This window comes from Amblyraja radiata, chromosome 18, assembly GCF_010909765.2.
Source record: "Amblyraja radiata isolate CabotCenter1 chromosome 18, sAmbRad1.1.pri, whole genome shotgun sequence".
Lineage (NCBI taxonomy): Eukaryota > Metazoa > Chordata > Chondrichthyes > Rajiformes > Rajidae > Amblyraja > Amblyraja radiata.
In genome coordinates this window covers 7,471,912-7,494,771 of record NC_045973.1, presented here as the reverse complement: position 1 = coordinate 7,494,771, position 22,860 = coordinate 7,471,912, and the positions used below count along the sequence as shown (strand labels likewise).

The 22,860-nt window shown below is 43.4% G+C and overlaps 1 protein-coding gene across 1 annotated transcript in view; it reads right to left on the bottom strand.

Annotated features, from left to right (window-relative positions):
* slc25a26 (solute carrier family 25 member 26) overlaps positions 1-22,860 on the bottom strand; it is a 125,500-nt gene that overhangs the window by 81,905 nt on the left and 20,735 nt on the right. Inside the window, exons 4-5 of the mRNA XM_033036667.1 lie at positions 19,080-19,184; positions 17,938-17,985 (exon numbers count right to left, since the gene is read on the bottom strand). Of these exons, the coding sequence (XP_032892558.1) occupies positions 17,938-17,985; positions 19,080-19,184 (153 nt within the window). The remainder of the gene's footprint in view (positions 1-17,937; positions 17,986-19,079; positions 19,185-22,860) is intronic.

Sequence of the window (22,860 nt, the reverse complement as noted above, 5' to 3'; positions counted from 1 at the left end):
TCTTATTTATGGGTTGGGGGAGACTTTTTCTAATCTCTTACCTCGACGGAGATGCAATTGTGTTCTGCATTGTATCTCCGTCCGCACTGCAGCTTAACATCGTGGAGTTGGTGGCCTTTGCTGGAAACTGATTTTGAGAACTCCACCGCAGGGGAACCCGCTGTCGTGGATGTTTATGTTAACTTTTATGTAGTTGTGTGTCTTGTTTTTCATATGGCTGTATCACTGTACCTTAAGTGGTACATGTGACAATAAAAGACATTTGAAATCTTTGGTAGACAAAAATGCTGAAGAAACTCAGCGGGTGAGGCAGCATCTATGGAGCGATGGTATAGGTGACGTTTCGGGTTGAGATGCATGGTGGGGGGGGGGGGAAGAAGAAACCTTTGAAACCTTTATAAAAAAAAATTAAAACACACCTGTGGTAAATAGCTGTCAGCGAGAGTGCTCTGGGCAAATAATTCAGATGATAGTTGACATTATAGCTATTTTTAACTATTTGAGAAACTTTGATCCATTATTGTTTTGAAGATAAATATTACGATGGTTCAGGTTTAGGTTTACTATTTTCACATGTACTGAGGCACAGTGAAAAGCTTTGTTTTGCTTGCTATCCAATTAAAACCAGGTAACACCATACATACATACAATCAAGCCAAACTCAAGTACAATGAGTAGAGCAAATGGAAAGATACGGAGTGCGCAATATAGTCCTCAGCATTGCAGCACTCACATTCCAGAGACAATCTCCAATGTCCACAATGGGGAATCGGACAGTACCCTAGCTTATGGAAGGATATTTCAGGTCTGATAATAGGATGGGTATTGTGAAGCAACAAATAATTGATTCCTCGACCATTATCTGTCAAACTTGACGTTACTTGACACTTGCATTTTAATACTGGCAACCCACTTCTTAAACCTGGGAATTGAGCATCATGTTCCTTTCTCAACAACTTACTCAGTTTATCTGTTAAAATACAAACTAAAACGATAACAATTTGCAACCCAAGGAGAGAAACAAAGAATTCTGGAATGCAATACACTACGTTCAACATGAGTACACCCATCATGTTTCCCGGGAATAATGTTTTTACATGAAAGATATTACAAGTTTTCATTATTGTAAGTCTAAGGCCACTACATAATTGTTGCATTACTTTAGATTGGAGACCATCTAAAACAAAGCTCGTGTTCCTTTAAAATTCTTGGTTCTTTTTCCCAGGGGAGGGATTACAGTTTGGGGTTAACTGGGTACGGTTTATGAGATTGATCCCCAGGATGCATATGTTTACGTATGATGAGTGTTTGTCGGCACTGGGCCTGTAATCGCTGGATAGTGACAGGCCGCGATAGAGTGGATGCGGAGAGGATGTTTCCACTAGTGGGAGAGTCTCGGACCAGAGGGCACAGCTTAAGAATAAAATAATGTACCTTTAGTAAGGAGATGAGGAGGAACTTTTCTTAGCCACAAGGCGGTGAGTTTGAGGAATTCATTGCCATAGATGGCAGTGGAGGCCAAGTCATTGGGTATTTTTAAAGCAGAAATTGACAGGTTCTTGATAAGTAAGGGTGTCAAAGGTTACGGGAAGAAGGCAGGAGATTGGGGTTGCGAGGGAAAGATAGCTCCGTCATGATTGAATAGCGAAGTAGACTTGATGGGCCGAATGGCCTAATTGTGCTTCTATGATGTATGAACTTATTCACTGGCCCATAACTGGTGCTCAGTGGAGAAGAAGGATCCCAAACCTAAACGTCCCCTGTCCATTCCCTCCACAGATGCTGACCCACTGAGGTACCCCAGCATTTTGTGTTTTGCTGAAGATTCCCGCATCTGCAGCTCCTTGCGTCTCTATATGTGATGACATTTGCAATACTTTGGCATGTAACATGAGATAATAAAGTATCAATCAATCCTTTATCTGCTTTTTTTTCACGTGAACCTACCACAAATCTGCAATATTATTTAGGAATGAAGCAAACAGGATTTGGAGGATAGTGTAAGGCAACTGGCGAGTCCATCAGTTAGAAGATATATCCTCTCACTAAAACAAATCCTGGAACTAAAACTGGACATAAATCAGTTATTGGAAGTTTGTGCAATCCATCCTCAAAATGCTGAATCGACACTGGAAGCACGAGTCCACAATCAATCTGATATTTGTGGACAAAGGCTTTTTCACTAAAGCCTACAGGTAGAATTGATTGGATGCTGTGTGAGAAGGCAGGTTGACCTCAGCAATTTTATTTTGCAAATCGCGTACCATCACCAGCCCATCCAACAAATCTGCCACTTCGCCTAATTGGAAGGATCGATTTTTATGGTTCCCAATCACTTGGGCTCCCAGAGATCGCCCCGCGAAAAGCTGGCAGAAGCCTATTTACCCCAAGGAAGAGTCAATGGCCGTTAATCTTTCCAATCATCCTTCAGCTGCTAGAGCTGCCCCACAGCGTCAGAGACCCGGGTTCGACTCTGTTCTTGCATTCTGTTTGTGTGGGGTTTGCACGTTCTCACCGTGACCGCGTGGGTTTGCTCTGGGTGCTCTGGTTTCCCCCCACATTACAAAGATTAATTGGCCTCTGTAAAATTGCCCCTAGTGTGTAGGAAGTGGATGTGAAAGTGGGATAACATAGAACTAGTATGAACGGGGGATCAATGGTCGGCGTGGAGCCAGTGGGGCAAAGGGCCTGTTTGCATACTGTATCTCCAAACCAAACTAAACTATAAACACTAGCCCTTTTAACTAGGGACATCATTATTAGATCATCAGCTTTCATGCCAATCCAGGTAAAAAGTTGTCCACCTCATTGGGGCTATTGCACACTTGTTTTTATGGCATAAAATACATTAACGCTCACTTTCCCGAGGACCACTCAAGACGTTACATTAGTGCATGAAGCTGTTCTCCAATAGACCACCAGAGTTGATCTCCTCGGAGAGCTTCAATCTCAAATAGAACAATCCTGGGAAATTTAACATTCAACGAGTTGTGCGTTGAGTTTCTGATTCAATGGCACTAACTTTGCTGATAAAACAACGTTTAGCCAAGTGTAATTTTCAATTCATTTGCATTCATTTAGATCAATTATCCACATAACTTTTAATTTCTGAGTCATATTCTCCAGAACTATTCCTTAGCTAGCGTGGTCCCATGCGCAACCTGACCAATTAGCATTTACTGTCACAAATTGTCACGGGGCAAGATTCGAACAATCTCAATTGTCATCTGTGGAGAACTCCAGAGAGAAAACCACACTCTAGTCAGACAAAACTCATTCTGTGCCATACTTCAGTTCATTTCTTCAATATCCCCATAGCTTACCCTCATTCTTGGTTATCCATTCATGCAAACTATTCTTCTCTCATTCCCTTCTCATTATTTATGCCACTTTTAAAATACAATTTATTTGAAGAATATAAACAGAATCTTCCCAGCAACGTTAAAAAAAAAATTGTTTATTACCACGCTCAAATACTTAAAATGCTGCAAATATTTATTAAAAAATACCACTTTAGTTTAATGTTTAAGAAGGAACTGCAGATGGTGGAACAATCGAAGGTAGAGAAAAATGCGAGAGAAACTCAGCGGGTGAGGCAGCATCTGTGGAGCGAAGGAATGGGTGACGCATTCTCGGAACTACTCGCGGCTCCATTCTGGTCACCCATTCCTTCTATCCAGAGACACTGTCTGAGCCGCTTGAGTTACTCCAGCATCTTGTGTCTATCTAAGGTATAGTGGACGCAGCTCAGATCATTACACAAACCAACCTCCCATCCATTGACTCCATTTACATCTCGGCAAGGCCAGCAGCATAATCAAGGACTCATCACGCCCTGGCCACTCCTTCGTTTCCCCTCTCCCATCAGGCAAAAAGTATAGAAGTGTGAAAACGCACACCTCCAGATTCAGGGGCAGTTTCTTCCCGGGCAACTGAAACATCCTACCACAATTAGAGAACATACCTGAACTACAATCTACCTCATTGGTGGCCCTCTGACTATCTTTGATTGGACTTTACATTGCACTAAACATTATTTCCTTTTCATTTAAATTGTTGCTAGCGTGTGTTGGATAGTGTTAATTTGCGGGGATCGCCGTTCGGTGTGGACTCGGTGGGCTGAAGGGCCTGTTTCCATGCTTCATCTCTAAACTAAACTAGTGTCTAGTTGTCATATGCATGGGAACGGGAAAATGAATGTCTCACTTGCTGCAGCTTTACAGGAACATTGATGCAACAACCCAATTATATAAATATACAATAATCAATAATATAATCAATTATCAGTAACACTAGGTTATCAGACCATAATAGTGCAAACCGAAATACATTGTGCAGTTTGAACAAAATCCATAATAGATCAAGGCTGATTCAAGAGCTGATGGTTGATGAGAAGAATCTGTTCTTAAACCTGGAGGTAATGGTTCTCAGACTCCTCTACCGTCTTCCTAATGGTAGCAGGGAGATGAAAGCATGAATGGGCTGGCGAGGGTCTTTGATAATACTAGCTGCCTTTCTGAGGTAGCGCTCTCTGTAGATCCCTTTGATGGTGGAGAGGTCGGTACATGCGATGGACTGAATAAGGTGTAATTTAGGATTCAGCTACCAGCATTTTCAATGAGTTCCAGACTATAGAAGGAAGAAAGAATCAAGCAGACAGCCAGTGTTTTTGAGTAGTCAGGTTTACAGGTAACAAAACAATCAATGTGGATTTCAACATGAGGTTATTTGACATTGCATAGAGTCCGTCAAGTGAATGGATTACTTGGGAATATCATTACTCATTATTTGAATGCACCGCTGGTAAACACTGCCAGTGTCCGAGTCAAGGCCATGAACGTTGAGAAACCACAATTTTCGGCACAATGGCGCAGTGGTAAAGTTGCTGCCTTACAGCGCCAGAGACCCGAGTTCAATCCTGACTAAGGGTGCCGTCTGTACCTGCTCCCCGTGACCAGCAAAGGTTTTCTCCGGGTGCTCCGGTTTCCTCCCACACTCCAAAGTCGTGCAGGTTTGTAGGTTAATTGTCTTGGTAAAATTGCAAAATTGTCCCTAGTGTATGTAGGATAGTGTTAGCGTGCGGAGATTGTTTGTCGGCACGGACGCGGTGGGCCGAAGGGCCTGTTTCAGCGCTGTATCTCTAAACTAAACTCAATTTCAGTAAGTATTTACTTCACCGTAAGAATCAGAAACACTGTGATTGAAGTCAGATGAGCCGTTCCACACCAGCATGCTTGCAATTGGAACAATATTATGACTCAGATGTCTTATTAAATATAAGAATATCCTAGCCCGTGTGATAGTCACTGTACAAATATTCCAATCATTTAATAAAGATGTTACTAGTGTGATGGACTTAACCTTTTAAAAAGCCTGTGTTCCCATTTTTACTTAATTTCACTGTCACCACTTCCAGAGACATATTAAATTACACTTGATACTGGAAAGTCCGAACACAGCACTAATATATATATAAATATATATATATATATTGAAGCATTTAGATATTCAGTGAAGGCAGTACATCAAATAAAACTTTCAATTCCCCAAATTCCACTGTGATAAATGTTACTAACAGGGAGAGGATGCAAAGATCACCTCGCAAAAGATGTGTTCAGGGCCTTGTGCTAAATGCTAACCCACTTGTGACTTCTTTAATTTTGAAAGGAAATAGCATTTCATTAGCCAGTAATTTGTCCCACTTCACAATGTGGCAAGCGCATTAAAAAAAAAAAAAAAGCAATATTTCTTCAGAAATCAGTTTTTGAAGGCTGGCTAATGAATATACATGATGGAAAAGACCCCAATTAAATTGCCACTGGAGCTCTGACACCTTCCGTAAAACAAAGTTATCTCGACAGGGTCACATCTCACGCGAAGATAGCAGACTGGAAATTAATTACCTGCGTGACATATGCCAAAACAAATTCTGAAGAGAATAGCAGCCATTTGTAGCCGTATGTTTTATCTAATTGTTAGGATGCCAAATCAGTATTCATGGGGCTCGAAATGTATTCATTTATGCAGAATCCCTCAGAGAAATCAAAAGGAAATGAAGCTTGTTACCCTTTTCCTGATTCCAGATAGAGGTAGGCTAAATAACACTTGTTTAGTGATGAAGGAAATTTTAAAAAAAACTAGATAGAATTTCTCTTCGTTTTTGAGAGAAAATAGCTGACGTCACTATCTAGTTAAGTTGAGAAAGGTTAAATGGGTTTTTTCCCCTCCCTTTTCAATAAATATGCTCTTAATAAACATAAAATTCTTGGTAGATGATCACAGTGTACTTGTTCTGAAGGCCATAAGACATAGGAGCAGAATTAGGCCATTCAGCCCATCGAGTCTACTCTGCCATTCAATCATCGCCGATCTATTTTTCCACCTCAACCCAATCTCCTGCCTTCTCCTCGTGACCTTTGACACCTTTACTAATCAAGAATTAATCAATCTCTGCTTAAAAATACCCAATGACCTGGCCTCCACAGCCGTCTATGGCAATGAATTCCACCTATTCACCATTCTCTGGCTGAAGAAATTCCTCCTCATCTCCATTCCAAAAGTACATCCTTTTATGTTGAGTCTGTGCCCTCAGGTTCTAGACTCTCCCATTACTGGAAACATCCTTTCCATGCCCGCTCTATCTAGGCCTTTCTTTGTCTGGTGGATTTCAATGTCATCCTCTTTCATTCTTCTGAGCTCCTGCGTGCACAGAGCCATCAAACACTCCTCATATGTTAACCCAAACACCCCCAGGATCATTATTGTTCTGCACCACCAAACAAATATTCACAAATCTACAATGGAAAAGCAAGCAACATTGGGGCGGCACAAAGGCGCAGCTGGTAAAGCTCCTGCCTCATACTGCCAGAGGCCCAGGTTCGATCCTGACCTCGGGTGCTGTCTGTGTGGAGTTTACACGTTCTCCCTGTGACCATGTGGGTTTCCTCCTGGTGCTCCGGTTTCCTCCCGCAGAACCAAAAACGCGCAGGTTTGTACTTTCAATGGTGTCTGTAAATTATCCCTGTGGTAGTGAGTGGATGAGAAAGTGGGATTACATAGAACTAGTGTGAACAGGTCATAGAGAGAGAGACTAACTAACATGACCCATCTACAATACTCCCTCCTGCCTGCACATGGCCCATATAAACCTACCCATCCATGCTGTCTAACGGTTTCTTAAACGTTTCGATAGTACCTGCCTCAACTACCTTCTCCAGCAGGTCATTCCATATGATCCATATGTTCAAGTGATCGACTCGGTGGGCCGAAGGGCCTGTTTCCCTGCAGTATCTTTCAATCAATTGATCAAAAACATTTATTCAGGTTACAGGACAACTAGAAGCATTGCAAAAAGTCCTAACTTGAATTATAGTTTAGGCACAAAGTAATATTAAATACTGACAAGCCTGCTCTTCTCTCCAACATCTGGGAAACAAGTGTGAAAACACATACCGTCAGATTCAGGGACAGTTTCTTCCCAGCTGTTATCAGGCAACTGAATCATCCCAGCACAACAAGAGAGCAGTGCTGAACTACTGACCAGCTGTTTGATGTCCCTCGGACTATCCTTGACCGAACTTTGCTGGCTTTACCTTACACTAAACGTAATTCCCTTATCATGTATCTACACACTGTAAATGGATCAATTGTAATCATGTATTGTATTCCTGCTGACTGGTTAGCACGCAACAAAAAGCTTTTCACTGTACCTCGGTACACGTGACGATAAACTAAACTGATCATCCCATTCCTCTTCTCCCTCCGTCACTTACTCCACCTGTTCTCCCTCCTACCACATTCAATCTAAAAGAAGGCTCCCTGCCTGAAATGTCACCAATCCATTCCCTCCACGGATGTACGAGAAGGAACTGCAGATTACACTGAAGATGGGCACAAAATGTTGCAGTAACTCAGCGGGACAGGCAGCATCTCTGGATAAAAGGAATCTGATGAATAATCTCCACCTAAAACGTCACCTATTCCTTTTCTCTAGAGATGCTGCCTGACCCGCTGAGTTACTCCAGCATTTTTGTGTCTACCCTCCACAGATGCTGCCTGACCCGCTGAGTTACTCCAGCATTTTGTGTCTACTCCCCACAGATGTTGCCTGACCCGTCGAGTTACTCCAGCACTTTATATTTTACAAGTGACATTGTTGTGTTATATCAACACAGGCTGCGAGGAAATGAACTGAAGCCTTTCAGTGTTATGTCAGAAATCCAATGACAGGTAAAAATCTTGTACCTCCCACCCTCACTGTGTATCTGGCCTGATTGCGATATCGTGCAAGTGAGATTGCTTTAGACCAGGGGTGGGGAACCTTTTCATGTTGGAATGCCGCATTAAGTGAGCTGTAATCTAATAAGGCCGCATCCAAGAAACTTCAATTAGATGTACTTCAAAACCTGTTTCCGGAGCTCCCGCAACTACAGTTGCGTCCGCTGGACTGGAGAGCGGCATCTTCGGCCTGGATCGATCACCTCAGCGCAGAGGGAGAACAAGGAGGGAAGAGACAGAGACTAAGACTTTTGCCTCCATCACAGTGAGGATGTGCTTGGTGAACTCACTATGGTGGATGTTAATTTGTGTTTATTGTATGTTTTGTTATTTATTATTATTGTGTATGACTGCAGGCAACGAAATTTCGTTCAGACCGAAAGGTCTGAATGACAATAAAGGAATCTAAGTCTAAGTCTAAAGTTTTAATTGTGGCCGTCAGTCGGGGAGGATTATTTTGTTGAATCTTCTTTTACTCTTTGGTATTTTAAATACATTCATTTTAAGATAAAAATAAAAATAATAAAAGACAAACAAAAACATACTAATAAAAAGTATTTGTTCGATAAAATTTGGATTCATTCAAAAGGCCGCACTTAATGGCCGAGAAGGCCGCATGCTTAAGGCCGCTGGTTCCCCACCCCTGCTTTAGACCTTATGGAACAATGGAAGGCCAAAAAAAGAAAAGAATGCATTGCTAACTGGCTCGCTATGTACGCTATATGTTGGGGAAGTGACTTAGAACTGGTATCCAAGCCAATTTACCTATCTGCAAATCACACAAGGAAATAAGTTATTCCCAGCATGAGGTTGCAGTATGTTTACAAAAGTTGCACGGCGACATATTTGGTGCTCAGGTGTCTTTGAAGTTTTATGACAACTTTCAGGAACATGAGATAAAAAGCTGAACTGCTTTCTTAGCATTGTACATGTTTTTTGTTTTTTTTTAATTTTATTTTTATTAGAAGTACAGTAAATTACAATAATACACATCAGATATATCTTATTACATTTGTTGTACCACTTCGTTTTTCGAGCTTTAAAAAAGATAGAAATAAAAGAAGTAAGGAAAGTGAGCAAGAATCGTGAAGGTGCAGGAAAGTGTTGGGGAAAGAAAGCCCCTTAGGGAAGAAGTTAGAGAAGGAAGTAAAGAAAGGAAATAAGACCCTAGAAAGAAAAGGAAAAAAAAGGAAAAACAATCGCTCTATTGTAACACAAAACTCTGCAAAAAAGGATATACAAACCGTTTTTTTAAAATTTATTTTATAATAATAATAATAATAATAATGGATGGGATTTATATAGCGCCTTTCTAATACTCAAGACGCTTTACATCGCATTATTCATTCACTCCTCAGTCACACTCGGTGGTGGTAAGCTACTTCTGTAGCCACAGCTGCCCTGGGGCAGACTGACGGAAGCGTGGCTGCCAATCTGTGCCTACGGCCCCTCCGACCACCACCAATCACTCCCGTTACCAGCATTGTACATGTTGAGTGACTGAAAAGCTTTGTTTAGTTTAGTTTAGAGATACAGCATGGAATCAGCCTTTCGGCCCACTGAGTCCGCACCGATCCCCGCATATTAACACTACCCTACACGAGGGACAAATTTTACGTTGATACCAAGTCAATTAACCTACAAACCTGCACGTCTTTGGAGTGTGGGAAGAAACCCAACTTCTCAGAGAAAACCCGCACAGGTCACGGGGAGAACGTACAAACACCATACAGACAAGCACCCGTAGCCAGAATCGAACCTAGGTATCTGGCTCTGTAAGGCAGCAATTCTACAGCTGAGTCACCGGGCATCCCTTCAATTCTTCAAGCATAAAAAGAGGGTCAGAAGTTAAAGGTGCAATGCAAGTTATAGACTGACAGAATGTACTTCTTTTAAATGAAAGTGCACAGTTAAATGTTTATGAGCACAATTGTTGATTGCCGTAGCTGTGATTGCTAACTTCAATTGACGCAAAGTCTTTTAACTGCAGCCAACCTTCTGGCATTAACTGCAAAGAGCTGGCAAAGTCTGCACAGTCAGTGGATGCGCAAGGATACAACTGTGATTTGGAATTCACGAAGCGGAGAATTACGAGTGCAAACCTGCTCGTCTCTGCAGGTTAAATGTGTCGGATGGAACTGCAGATGCTGGTTTAAACCGAAGATAGACACAAAAAGCTGGAGTAACTCAGCGGGACAGACAGCATCTCTGGAGAGAAGGAATGGGTGACGTTTTGGGTCGAGTCTGAAGAAGGGTCTCCACCCGAAATGTCACCCATTCCTTCTATCCAGAGATGCTGCCTGTCCCGCTGAGTTACTCCAGCTTTATGTGTCTATCCTCTCTCTGCAGGTTGTCAGTCCCTTGACATAACAGGGATGGACTGACACAGTCTGACTCCCACACTGGCTATCTTCACAATGTTCAGCCTTCCTGTTGATGTTGGAACGAGACGTGCTGACACTGCTCGCACCGCACATCAGCGGTTCTGGTGTGGCCTGCAGCGTGAATAGTTGCACCGAGAAAATTTTCCCACAGAACATTCCCACAGATGCCTGACAAATAGTGAAAGGAGAGTCATTCCAGGCCCAGGCGAGGTTGTGCACTTCTGCCGCCTGGATTAAGCACAATGTGTGCACAGAAGCAATCCCCATCAAGCAAATCCGTCCACTCTGCTCACACATGTATTTACAAGTTGCATCTAATTTCAAGCAGCTGTTTTTTTCCCGTCGTGAAACAAGAACTGATCCTACTCTCGGCTGAGACGCTTTCGCCAGAGTAAAACCGAACAACCACAAACCAGTGGAGTGGATACAAAGAACTGCAGATTCCGGCTAGTGCACAAAAAGGACACAGAGTGCTGGAGTCACTCAGCAGGTCAGGCAGCATCCCTGGAGAAAGACACAAAAAGCCGGAGTAACTCAGCGGGTCGGACGCCGTCCCTGGAAAAAAGGGATATAGAAGAGAAGAAAAAGAAAAGGAGATGGCAGGAGAATGGGGTTAGGAGGGAGAGATAGATCATCCATGAATGAATGGGCTGAATGGCCTAATTCTATTCCTATTCCTTATGACCTTATGAATAGGTGACATTTCGGGTCGGAAATGAGAGATCTAGATGGTGATATAGAGAGATGTAGAATAAATAGAAACATAGAAAATAGGTGCAGGAGTAGGCCATTCGGCCGTTCAATATGATCACGGCTGATCATCCAACAGTCCATCTCAATGAAAGATATGCAAAAATGTAACAATGATAAAGGACTTACAGCTTAGCTGTGGGTTAGGAGAAAATAAGTTACAGACTATGAGACTCAACAAGATGATTTTGAGACTAGTACACTGACTTGGGTGGGGGACGGATGGAGAGGGAGGGGGAAATGCAAGGATTACTTGAAGTTAGAGAAATCAAAATTCATACCGCTGGGTTATAAGCTGCTCAAACAAAATATGAGGTGCTGAGGTGTTCCTCCAATTTGCATTTGGCCTCGCTCTGACAGCGGAGGAGGCCCTGTACAGAGAATATGGATAGGTGAGGTTTCGTGAAACAAAATGTAAAATAGTTTCAAAGCTACTCACACCTGTGCTGTCAAATATAGTGACTGCTTACAACATACATCAGCAGCAATATATTACCAAATCACCGAACACCTGTCTACAGTTAACATCGAAAAATGTTTAAAATATTGCAATTTGTTTAAATTATGTAAACACCGAGTGAAATGTTGGCAAATGGAATGAATAATTGCACTGTTTCAAACTCTCATGAATAAATCACAGATCTGGTAGCTTCATGCAAATGATTTGCCTCACGTTTCGTCTAACTTTTAGAATGGTGTAAATGACATTTTATTTTGCTCTGGGCGGCACGGTGGCGCAGCGGTAGAGTTGCTGCCTTACAGCACTTACAGCGCCTGAGACCCGGGTTCGATCCTGGCTACGGGCGTTTGTCTGCACGGAGTTTGTACGTTCTCCCCCGTGAGCAGTGTGGGTTTTCTCCGAGATTTTCAGTTTCCTCCCTCACCCCAAGGATGTACAGATTTGTAGGTAAATTGGCTTGCTATAATTGTAAACTGTACCCAGTTTGTGTAGGATGGTGTTAATGGGCTAGGATCGCTGGCTGGCGCAGACTCGGTGGACCTGTTTCCACGCTGTATCTCTAAACCAAACTACATGTCAGATCATGATTATGGGCCAAATGGTGCACTCTTCGATAAAGATGCTCTTTAATTTATATGGTACATTCGTGGATTTCTTGAAGTAAGTACTATTATAGGTGAGTAAAAATTGCATAATACAGTAGGATCATTAAATGTTATGTTACATTTCTGATTCAATGAACATTGTTTCAGTCAGCATATCATGAAGCATTAAAAGTTCCCACGCTCAAAACAAAACAGTCTGCCATCTGCAAATTAGTTCAATTACAAAGTGCCTTACACTAGCTTTAAATTTAACTGCACCTGTTTGTATATTTAAAAAATATATTATTCTCAGAGGAATGTAACCCTGGAAACGAGGCCTGGATTGTGAAGAACTTGATCACTCGCCAAATCACTATTTTGTCATCATTGTTTAGTTTAGAGATTAGCATTGAATCAGGCCCTTTGGCCCACCGAGTCCATGCCGACCATCGATCGTCCATTTACACGAGTTCTAAGATCATAAGATCATAAGTGATAAGAGTAGAATTAGGCCATCTGGCCCATCAAGCCTACTCTGCCATTCAATCATGACTGATCTATCTCTCCCTCCTAACCCCATTCTCCTGCCTTCTCCCCATAACCTCCGACACCCGTACTAATCAAGAATGTATCTATCTCTGCCTTAAATATATTTACTGACTTGACCTCCACGGCCTTCCGTGGCAAAGAATTCCACAGATTCACCACCCTCTGGCTAAAAACAATTCTCCTCATCTCCTTCTTAAAAGAACGTCCTTTAGTCCTAGGCTCTCCCACTAGTGGAAACATCCTCTTCATATCCACTCTATCTAAGTCTTTGTCATATCATTTAAAGTATCCACTCCCTACACACTAGGGAGAGGTTACAGAGGCCAATTAACCCTCAACCTGTACGTCCTTGGGATGTGGGAAGAAACCTGAGCACCCTGAGGAAACCCACGTGGGCCACAGGAAGAATGAGCAATGCCCATACAGACGGCACCCGAGGTCGGGATCGAACCTGGACCTCTGGCGCTGTGAGGCAGCAGCTCTACCAGCTGCACAATGGTGCCGTCTTGGCAATTAAGTTATAGCTGTGGTCTGGTATGTTGTCTGGATATGCATTTGGCCTTTGCATTTGCTTACATCACAAACATATGAAAATATCTGATCTTTGGTTGTTATTCCACATATAATAGAATATATTTCACGCACTGGAGTCTCAGTGGGTCAGGCAGCATCCCTGGAGAGAAACCCTGAACTGGTTCCGGCCCGCCATGACATAGAGCTTTTCCTCCATCACTGTGCCTTCTGCTACGGGAAGGAGATACAGCGCGGAAACAGGCCCTTCGGCCCACCGAGGCCACACTCCACACCAACCAGCGATCCCCGCACACTAACAATATCTTACACACACTCGGGACAATTTAGACTTATATCAACCCAAGTGGTGGGCGGCGCGACTCTTGTCAGCAGCGGCCTCTGCAGTCCGTCTGTCTTTTTATTGTTTTCTGTTTTGTTCTATATGGTTTTTATTGTTTTTTTGTCAGGGTATGTGTGTGTGGGTGGGGTGGGGTGGGGGAACTTTAAGGTCTTTCCCCTGCACGGGAGACCCGACCTTTTCTGTCGGGTCTCCGTTGTCGTTGGGGCTGCAACGTGGAGCGGCCTCCAGCAGGAACGACCTGGGGCTCCAGTTGCGGAGCTGCGGATCTACTCACCATCACGGAGCTGGCCGAGTCCGGAGCGGGTGGAGCTGTGGTGGAGCGCTGCTGTGACCCGACACCCGGAGATTCGGAAGCTCATACACCAGGTCTGTGGACAGTGATGCCGGGGGCCCGCGGGTCCCTGGTGGGAGACCGCTTTTCGGGGCTTCCGCAACGGCGACTTCTCCCGCCCGAGGTGCGGGGTTGAAGATTACCTGGAGCGGGGCCTTACAGCACCGCCCCGCGCGGCTTGGAATGGCCGCGGGACTTTGTGAGCGCCCGCCGGGGGTCCAACACCAAGACCCGGTGCGTGGCCTTGCATCACCCGGCGTGGCTTTAATGGTTGCGGGACATTTAACATCGCCCGCCGGGGGCTTTGACTCTGTCTTTGACTCTGACATGGGGGGGAGAGGGGAGTGCAGGGGAGAGATATGTTTAAGAGATATGTTTAAGTTTTGCCTTCCATCACAGTGAGGAGGACTCACTGTGATGGATGTTTATGTGAATTGAATTGTGTTGGTGTGTGTCTTGGTTCTTTTTTTGTATGGCTGCAGAAACCAAATTTCGTTTGAACCTCATGTGAGGTTCAAATAACAAATAAAAGGTATTGTATTGTATTGTATTGTTAACCTCCAAGCCTGTACGTCTTTGGAGCGTGGGAGGAAACCGAAGATCTCAGAGTAAAACCCACGCAATCACGGGGAGAACATACAAACAAAGTATAGACAGCACCCGATGTCGGGATCGGACCCAGGTTGCTGCAAGCGCTATAAAGCAGCAACTCTACCACTGCGCTACCCCACCGCCCTTGTCAACAGTCTTAACTTTTCTCCTCCTCTTACCTACTATAACCTCAGTCCATCTGAAAAAAGCTTTTCCTCCTGAGATGTTGCCTGAGTTGCTGAGTTACTCCAGCACTTTGTGTGTCTATCTTCAGCACTTGCAGTTCCGTTCCACATATTTTCAACAAAGTTTGGGAAAAGAACCTTCACCTATATTGTCAGCCAAGACTACAATCAAACAGAGTTCAATTGCCTCAATTGTTACAGTCCGTCTAATTCCAATACAAACTGCAGCAAAAGAGCTATTCCTTATCTTTGAAAGAATCAATTGGACTGATGTTGGTGTATAAAACCAATCTACAGAGATACACTTTGGCTGCAACACTCATCTGTGGGCTGTCCCAACATGAATACCATAAATGTGATCTTGATCATATCAATCCTGTGTTAGTTATATTACCCAAAGATTCATTGCAAACATCAAAACTTCAAATTCTTCTAAATCCTTTCCTGTAATATCAGCAATAAATTACGTTTATGGAATGAAATTGTGTACGTAAGAAATATTCTCATGGATTTTAAATGAATTCATCATCATTTAAATGCTACAAGAGTAGAAAATACAATTTACTGAGAGCTGATCCATTCAGGCACAATTGATTAGTGAGGCTGTCAGGAGTTATAGGGAGAAGGCAGGAGAATGGGGTTAGGAGGGCGAGATAGGCTGGAGTAAACTTGATGGGCCGAATGGGCTAATTCTGGTACTATCACTCATAGACAATAGACAGTAGGTGCAGGAGTAGGCCATTTGGCCCTTCGAGCCACCATTCAATGTGATCATGGCTGATCATCCCCAATCAGTACCCTGTTCCTGCCTTCTCCCCATATCCCCTGACTCCGCTATCTTTAAGAGCCCTATCTAGCTCTCTCTTGAAAGTATCCAGAGAACCGGTCTCCACCGCCCTCTGAGGCAGAGAATTCCACAGACTCACAACTCTCTGTGTGAATAAGTGTTTCCTCATCTCCGTTCTAAATGGCTTACCCCTTATTCTTAAACTGTGGCCCCTGGTTCTGGACTCCCCTAACATCAGGAACATGTTTCCTGCCTCTAGCGTGTCCAAACCCTTGATAATCTTAGATGTTTGAATAAGGTGGCCTCTCATCCTTCTAAACTCCAGGGTATACAAGCCCAGCCGCTCATTTCTCTCAGCATATGACAGTCCCGCCATCCCGGGAATTAACCTTGTAAACCTACGCTGCACTCCCTCAATAGCAAGAATGTCCTTCCTCAAATTATGGAACCAAAACTGCACACAATACTCCAGGTGTGGTCTCACTAGGGCCCTATATAACTGCAGAAGGACCTCGTTGCTCCTTTACTCAACTCCTCCCTTTATGAAGGCCAACATGCCATTCGCTTTCTTCACTGCCTGCTGTACCTTATGACCTTAAGACAATGCAACTGGGTTAGATTGTGTCTGTCTGCAGTTTAAATGAGGCTACCAACCTTGATTGAATAGATAAATGCAATTTCTTCCCTGTTGTTAAAATTAATATTTAATATGCGTTTGAAATGAATTCATTTATTCAAGTGACTTCAAGTCCTATTCATTGTTTTCACATCCTCTGATCATCAGAAATAGTCAAATGTTATTCAAAGGTCTCTTTTGGGACTGCACTGTGGCACAGCGGTAGAGTTGCTGCCTTACAGCACCAGAGACCCGGGTTCAATCCTGACTACGGGTGCTGTCTGTACAGAGTTTGTATGTTCTCCTTGTGACTGCATGGGTTTGCTCTGGGTGCTCTGGTTTCCTCCCACACACCAAAGACGTACAGGTTTGTAGGTTAATTGCTTTGGTGAAATTGTAAATTGTCCCTGGTGTGTAGGATAATGCTAGTGGGTGATCGCTGGCTGGCGTGGACTCGGTGGGCCAAATGGCCAGTTTCACGCTGTATCCAAAGTCTAAAGGATACTGGATTGTCAAAGGGTCATTGGGATGGACTGCTGTCCCAGGTTCTTTGATGCTTTTCCATGATCAGAATCGTTACTTTGCCCATTATTTCGGCACAGTGGCGCAGCGGTAGAGTTGCTGCATTACAGCACCAGAGATCCGGGTTCGATCCGGACTACGGTGCTGTCGGTACGGAGTTTGTACGTTCTCCCCCTGACCTGTGTGGGTTTATCCGGGAGTTCTGGTTTCCTCCCACAATCCCCAAATAGACAACAGACAAGAGACAATAGGTGTAGGAGTAGGACATTCGGCCCTTCGAGCCAGCACCGCCATTCAATGTGATCATGGCAGATCATTCCCAATCAGTACCCCGTTCCTGCCTTCTCCCCATATCCCCTGACTCCGCTATTTTTTAAGAGCCCTATCTAGCTCTCTCTTGAAAGCATCCAGAGAACCTGCTTCCACCGCCCTCTGAGGCAGAGAATTCCACAGACAGGCAGAGAATTCCACAGACAATAATGTACAGGTTTGTACAGGTACCGAAAATGTACAGGTTTGTAGGTTAATTGGTTTGGTATGAATGTAAATTGTCCCTAGTGTGTGTAGGATAGTGTAAATGTGCGGGGATTGTTGGTCGATGCAGACTCGGTGGGCCGAAGAGCCTGTTTCCACGCTGTATCTCTAAACTAAACTAAACAATCATCAACCATCAGCAAACACATCACCAAACACATAATTACCATAATAATCTAGGGACCCATGGTCCAACATCTGCAAGGGATCCTCCAGCACAGACACTCCATTATGAAAGGATATCATCATCAACCAGCTTCCACCATTTTAATTCACAAGCAGAATCTTTTTTAATTATCTTATTCGTTGGGTAGAATAATAAGCAGCAATAATCAATAAGTTATATTTCAATATAATAAATAATAAATGTTATTGATTCATAAATGTTATTATTTTTAAAAGGCTATTGTGTGATTGATTAGTGTTCCAAGAAATAAATAAAAAAGTGGCATGTTTTCCAAATTCTGTGATGTGAAATTGTGATTTAACTGACCTCTCGTTTCACTGTGCTGCCAAAGCCCCTGTACAGTCCTGGGATACCCTGGAAGGAGAAAACAGAATGGTAATTCTCTGGATTAATTTGACAGAACTCTTCAATATGTCAACAAATATTCTGTTAAACTTCCAACGGTGTACAGCAGAGGGCGTAGCGACGGGTTGCATCATGGCCTGGTTCGGCAACTCGAACACAAAAGAGCAAAGAAGTCAACAGAATAGAGACACACTGCCCAGTCCGTCATGGGTACCGACTTCCCCACCGTCGAAGGGATCTACAGGAGTCGTCGCTGCCTCACAAAGGCAGCCAGCACTATCAGAGATCCACACCACCCTGGCCACACTCTCATTTCACTCCTGCCATTGGGAATGAGGTACAGGAGCCTGAAATCTGTAGGTTCAGGAGCAGCTTCTTTCCTACAATGAACAGGATGTAAAATGTATAAAAACTAGAGAAATAATGATGCTTCATCACAATGACAATGTTACAAAGCACAGTTTTGGTTCTCTTCATGGTGCGTTCAGTCAGCAACAATTCCTTTTGACAAATTTTTGGTTTTAAGTAGGTGGTCGCAATTGATCAGAGAGACAGGTCCTTGAGTAACAAGCGAGGTCTATTCATTCTTATTTAAATGCAACGTGGGTGTAAGCTGCAGGCTTTTTGGTTACATATTTGGGGTAAATGTGAGGTTTGGTACCTGTCAAAACTGAAAGACAAAACCAATGTGCTATCTTCTTCAAAATAGCTGGTAGAGCAGCTGCCTCTCAGCACCAGAGATAAAGGTTCAAACCTCTGTTGCTGTCTGTGTAGAGTTTGCACGTTCTTCCGGTGACCGCATGGGATTTTTCTCCGGGTGCTCCGGCTTCCACCTACTTCCCAAAGATGTGCCGGTTTATGGGTTAATTGGCCTCCATAAATTGCCCCTATCGTGCAGGGAGTGGATGAGAAAGTGGGATAGCATAGAACTAGCGTGAATGGGTGATCGATGGTCGGCGTGGACTAGGTGGGCCGAAGGGCCTGCTTCCTTGCTGTGCCTTTCAATCAATTCGATCAAAGTGAAAAAAATAAAAGAGATAAAATAGATATTGAAGAGAATATTCTCACGGCATGAAGGGCAATATTCACATCACTGAGCTTACCTCTTGCCTTATTGTATCAACGAAGACTTTGCGAGTACCCAGGGTGGGGCAAGCTTGGGACCGTTGCTTGACAACCTCAGTAGGGACCCTAATCAGGCATGCGACCTGCAAACAAACAAAACATCGCATCAAACACAAGTAGAACCAGGTCGTTGCACAGTGGACAAAAAAAGATTTGACTTGTCAAAGTGCGAACATTGGCCTAAAAAAATAAACACATGAATTTGAAAAATAAAAGCCACAGAGGGCTGTGGAGGCCAAGTCATTGGGTATTGACAGATAATTGATTGGCAAGGGTTATGTGGAGAAGGCAGGAGAATGGGGTTAAGAGTGAGAGATAGATCAGCCATGATTGAATGGCTGTAGACTCGATGGTCCGAATGGCCTAATTCTGCTATCACTTATGACACCGTTGCACAAATGAACAAGGGTTGCTGCCAAAAGCACAGAGAGGAGGGACTGAGCCAGAAGGTAAATATGAATATAATTTCACTCGCAGAACTGTACACTTGGAAACAGGCCACTTGGACCCATGCCATCCAGAGGGCCTGAAATTGAGGGGATTTAGAATTTTACAGAAGCCTATTAAACCTACAAAGCTGTACGTGTGGGAGGAAGCCGGGTCACCTAGAGAAAACCCACACGGTCACAGTGAGAACGTACAAACTCCATACAGCCAGCACCCCTAGTCAGGATCGAACTAGGAATCTGAGGAAAGACATTCTTGCCATAGAGGGAGTACAGAGAAGGTTCACCAGACTGATTCCTGGGATGTCAGGACTTTCATATGAAGAAAGACTGGATAGACTCGGCTTGTACTCACTAGAATTTAGAAGATTGAGGGGGGAACTTATAGAAACTTACAAAATTCTTAAGGGGTTGGACAGGCTAGATGCAGGAAGATTGTTCCCGATGTTGGGGGAGTCCAGAACAAGGGATCACAGTTTAAGGATAAGGGGGAAATCTTTTATGACCGAGATGAGAAAAAAAAACATTTTTCACACAGAGAGTGGTGAATCTCTGGAATTCTCTGCCACAGAAGGTAGTTGAGGCCAGTTCATTGGCTATATTTAAGAGGGAGTTAGATGTGGCCCTTGTGGCTAGATCAGGGGGTATGGAGAGAAGACAGGTACAGGATACTGAGTTGGATGATCAGCCATGATCATATTGAATGGCGGTGCAGGCTCGAATGGGCCGAATGGCCTACTCCTGCACCTGTTTTCTATGTTTCTATGAACCCGGGTCTCTGGCTCTATGTAGCAGGAACTCTGCCACTGCGCCACCGTGCTGCATAAATATTTGAAATATGCAGGAGGTACAATATCAATCGTAATATTTTTCCTTTGACTTTAACTGAGTAGTTTCAAAAGTAATGCCTCCATTATGTAGTCAATCATCGATGAATGCTCACGAACACCAAAGCCCTTGTTTTCCATCATTGATAATAGTCAAAAGAACAGCTATTTAAATTCCGGGCTTTATCTTCCGTTTGAAATAGCTTGCAATCAAAGCTTAATATTCTTTCTGCTATCATGAAAAGCGCATTTAAAATAATAAAAGGGAATATTTTAAGCATTCATATCAACTAATTGCATTACATCCCTGTCAATCTTCCTGATTCTGAAAGGAACATCCAACATTTCTAACCCATCCACACACCATTTTGATCCCATAGTAGGTAGTCACTGTAGACACTTACACATCTTCTTTCAAAATAAAATAATGCAATTTTAACAAAGCCAAATCTATACTGCTTCAATGATATTTGTTAATTTTTAGTCGCACATTTTTCAATCAAAGTCCGTGTGAGAAAGAACTGCAGTTGCTGGTTTAAATCGAAGGTAGACACAAAATGCTGGAGTAACTCAGCGGGACAGGCAGCATCTCTGGGGAGAAGGAATGGCCGACATTTCAGGTCGAGATCCATCTTCAGTCTGAAGAAGGGTCCACCTTCAATCTTGAAGTCTTTAGGCTTCAGAGATACAGCGTGGAAACAGACCCTTCGGCCCACTGAGTCCACGCAAACTAGCAATCACCCCGGTCCGCTAGTACTATCCTAAACGCTGGGGACAATTTGCAGAGGCCAATTAACCTACAAATCCGCATGTCAGAGACCCGGGTTCGATCCTGACCATGGGTGCCGTCTGTACGCAGTTTGCGCGTTCTTCCTAAAACCTGCGTGGGGTTTCTCCAGGTGTTCCGGTTTCCTCCCACGCTCCAAAGACGTACAGGTTTGCAGGTTAATTGGCTTGGTAACATTGCAAATCATCCCTGGTGTGTGTAGGATGGTATTAATGTGCGAGGATCACTGGTCAGCACGGACACGGTGGGCCAAAGGGCCTGTTCCCACACTGTATCTCTAAGCTAAATAAGCTAAAAAAAAGAAATGGCCAACTTCTAAAGTAGCCATAAATATTTACTGTATAGCGCTTTTTATCTCTTATTAATATGGTGACAAGGTGAACTGTGTAAAAACTCACTGATGTAAAGCAATCTCTCCAGCTGAGCGGTACAAAGGAGCCAGCAGAGAGACCTGGCTTCCAGCAAGCAGCTATTTCAATGACACACCATGCAGCTAGCAACCATTCTGATTTCTACATTCCTTTTTGAATTAACGTTCATCTCCCTTAGAATCCAGTCAGACCCACCAAGTTTGTATTGATAAACAAATTTAGTATGTTATCCAAGGTCCACAAACACAATAATGGAATTTCAAACACTTTAAAAACATTGACCATGGAGAGAATGAAAAATTCTGTGGAAGTATAATTCTAACGTTAATTTTAACATCTGTGGTTTTCTATAACGATTTCTTTGCCTCTTTACTTGCAGTTCCCCGCTGCTAATCTAAACCTCTTCGCGGCAGTAATGATACCGCATTAAGCAGAATTCAATAAGAATTTATTCCATATATTTTTCCAGAGAAGTATTTCTTTAGCCTTTGCAGATACGGCACAGAAACAGGCTCCCTGATGCAGCGAGTTCACTCCGACCAACGATCACACCGTACATTAACACTATCCTACACACGAGGGACAATTTACCATTTTACCAAAGCCAACCTACAAACTTGTATCTGTTTGGAGTGTGGGAGAAAACTGGACACCCGGAGAAAACCCACGAGGCAGAGGTGGAACGTACGTACTCCGTACAGACAGCACCCGTAGTCAGGATCAAACCAGGGTCACTGGCGTGTAAGGCAGCAGGTTTACCGCTGCGCCATTGTGCTGCTCCTAATTTCCTGCTTGAAAACAACACATTTCAGTAGTTGTGAGTATATTACTGCACATATTTATACTCAATTGCACGGAGCACGTGGTTTTTTTAAATTGTAATGATTCAAATATATCAGAAAGCACTAAAATTGTAATTGGCGAGAATATTTACACAGCTAACATATTAAAGTCAGACATAAAATTTAAATCTTCAGCCTTTCTCTTTTAAAGTCATCAATTCCTTGATGTTGGAAGGAACTGCAGATGCTGGTTTACACCGAAGAAAGACACAAAATGCTGGAGTAACTCAGCACCTCTGGAGAAAAGGAATAGGTGACGTTTCAGGGTCGAGACCCTTCTTCAGAGTGGGTCAATTCCTTGGTTCTACTGACATTGACAGCAAGGCTGGTGTTCTGACACCATTCAGTAAGATGATCGATCTCCCTCCAATACTCTGACTGATCATTACCCATAATTCATCAAACGATGATGGTGTTGTCAGCGGATTTAAAGATGGAGTTGGAACTGTATCCAGGCACAGTCACAGATCAGATTGCATTTGGAGA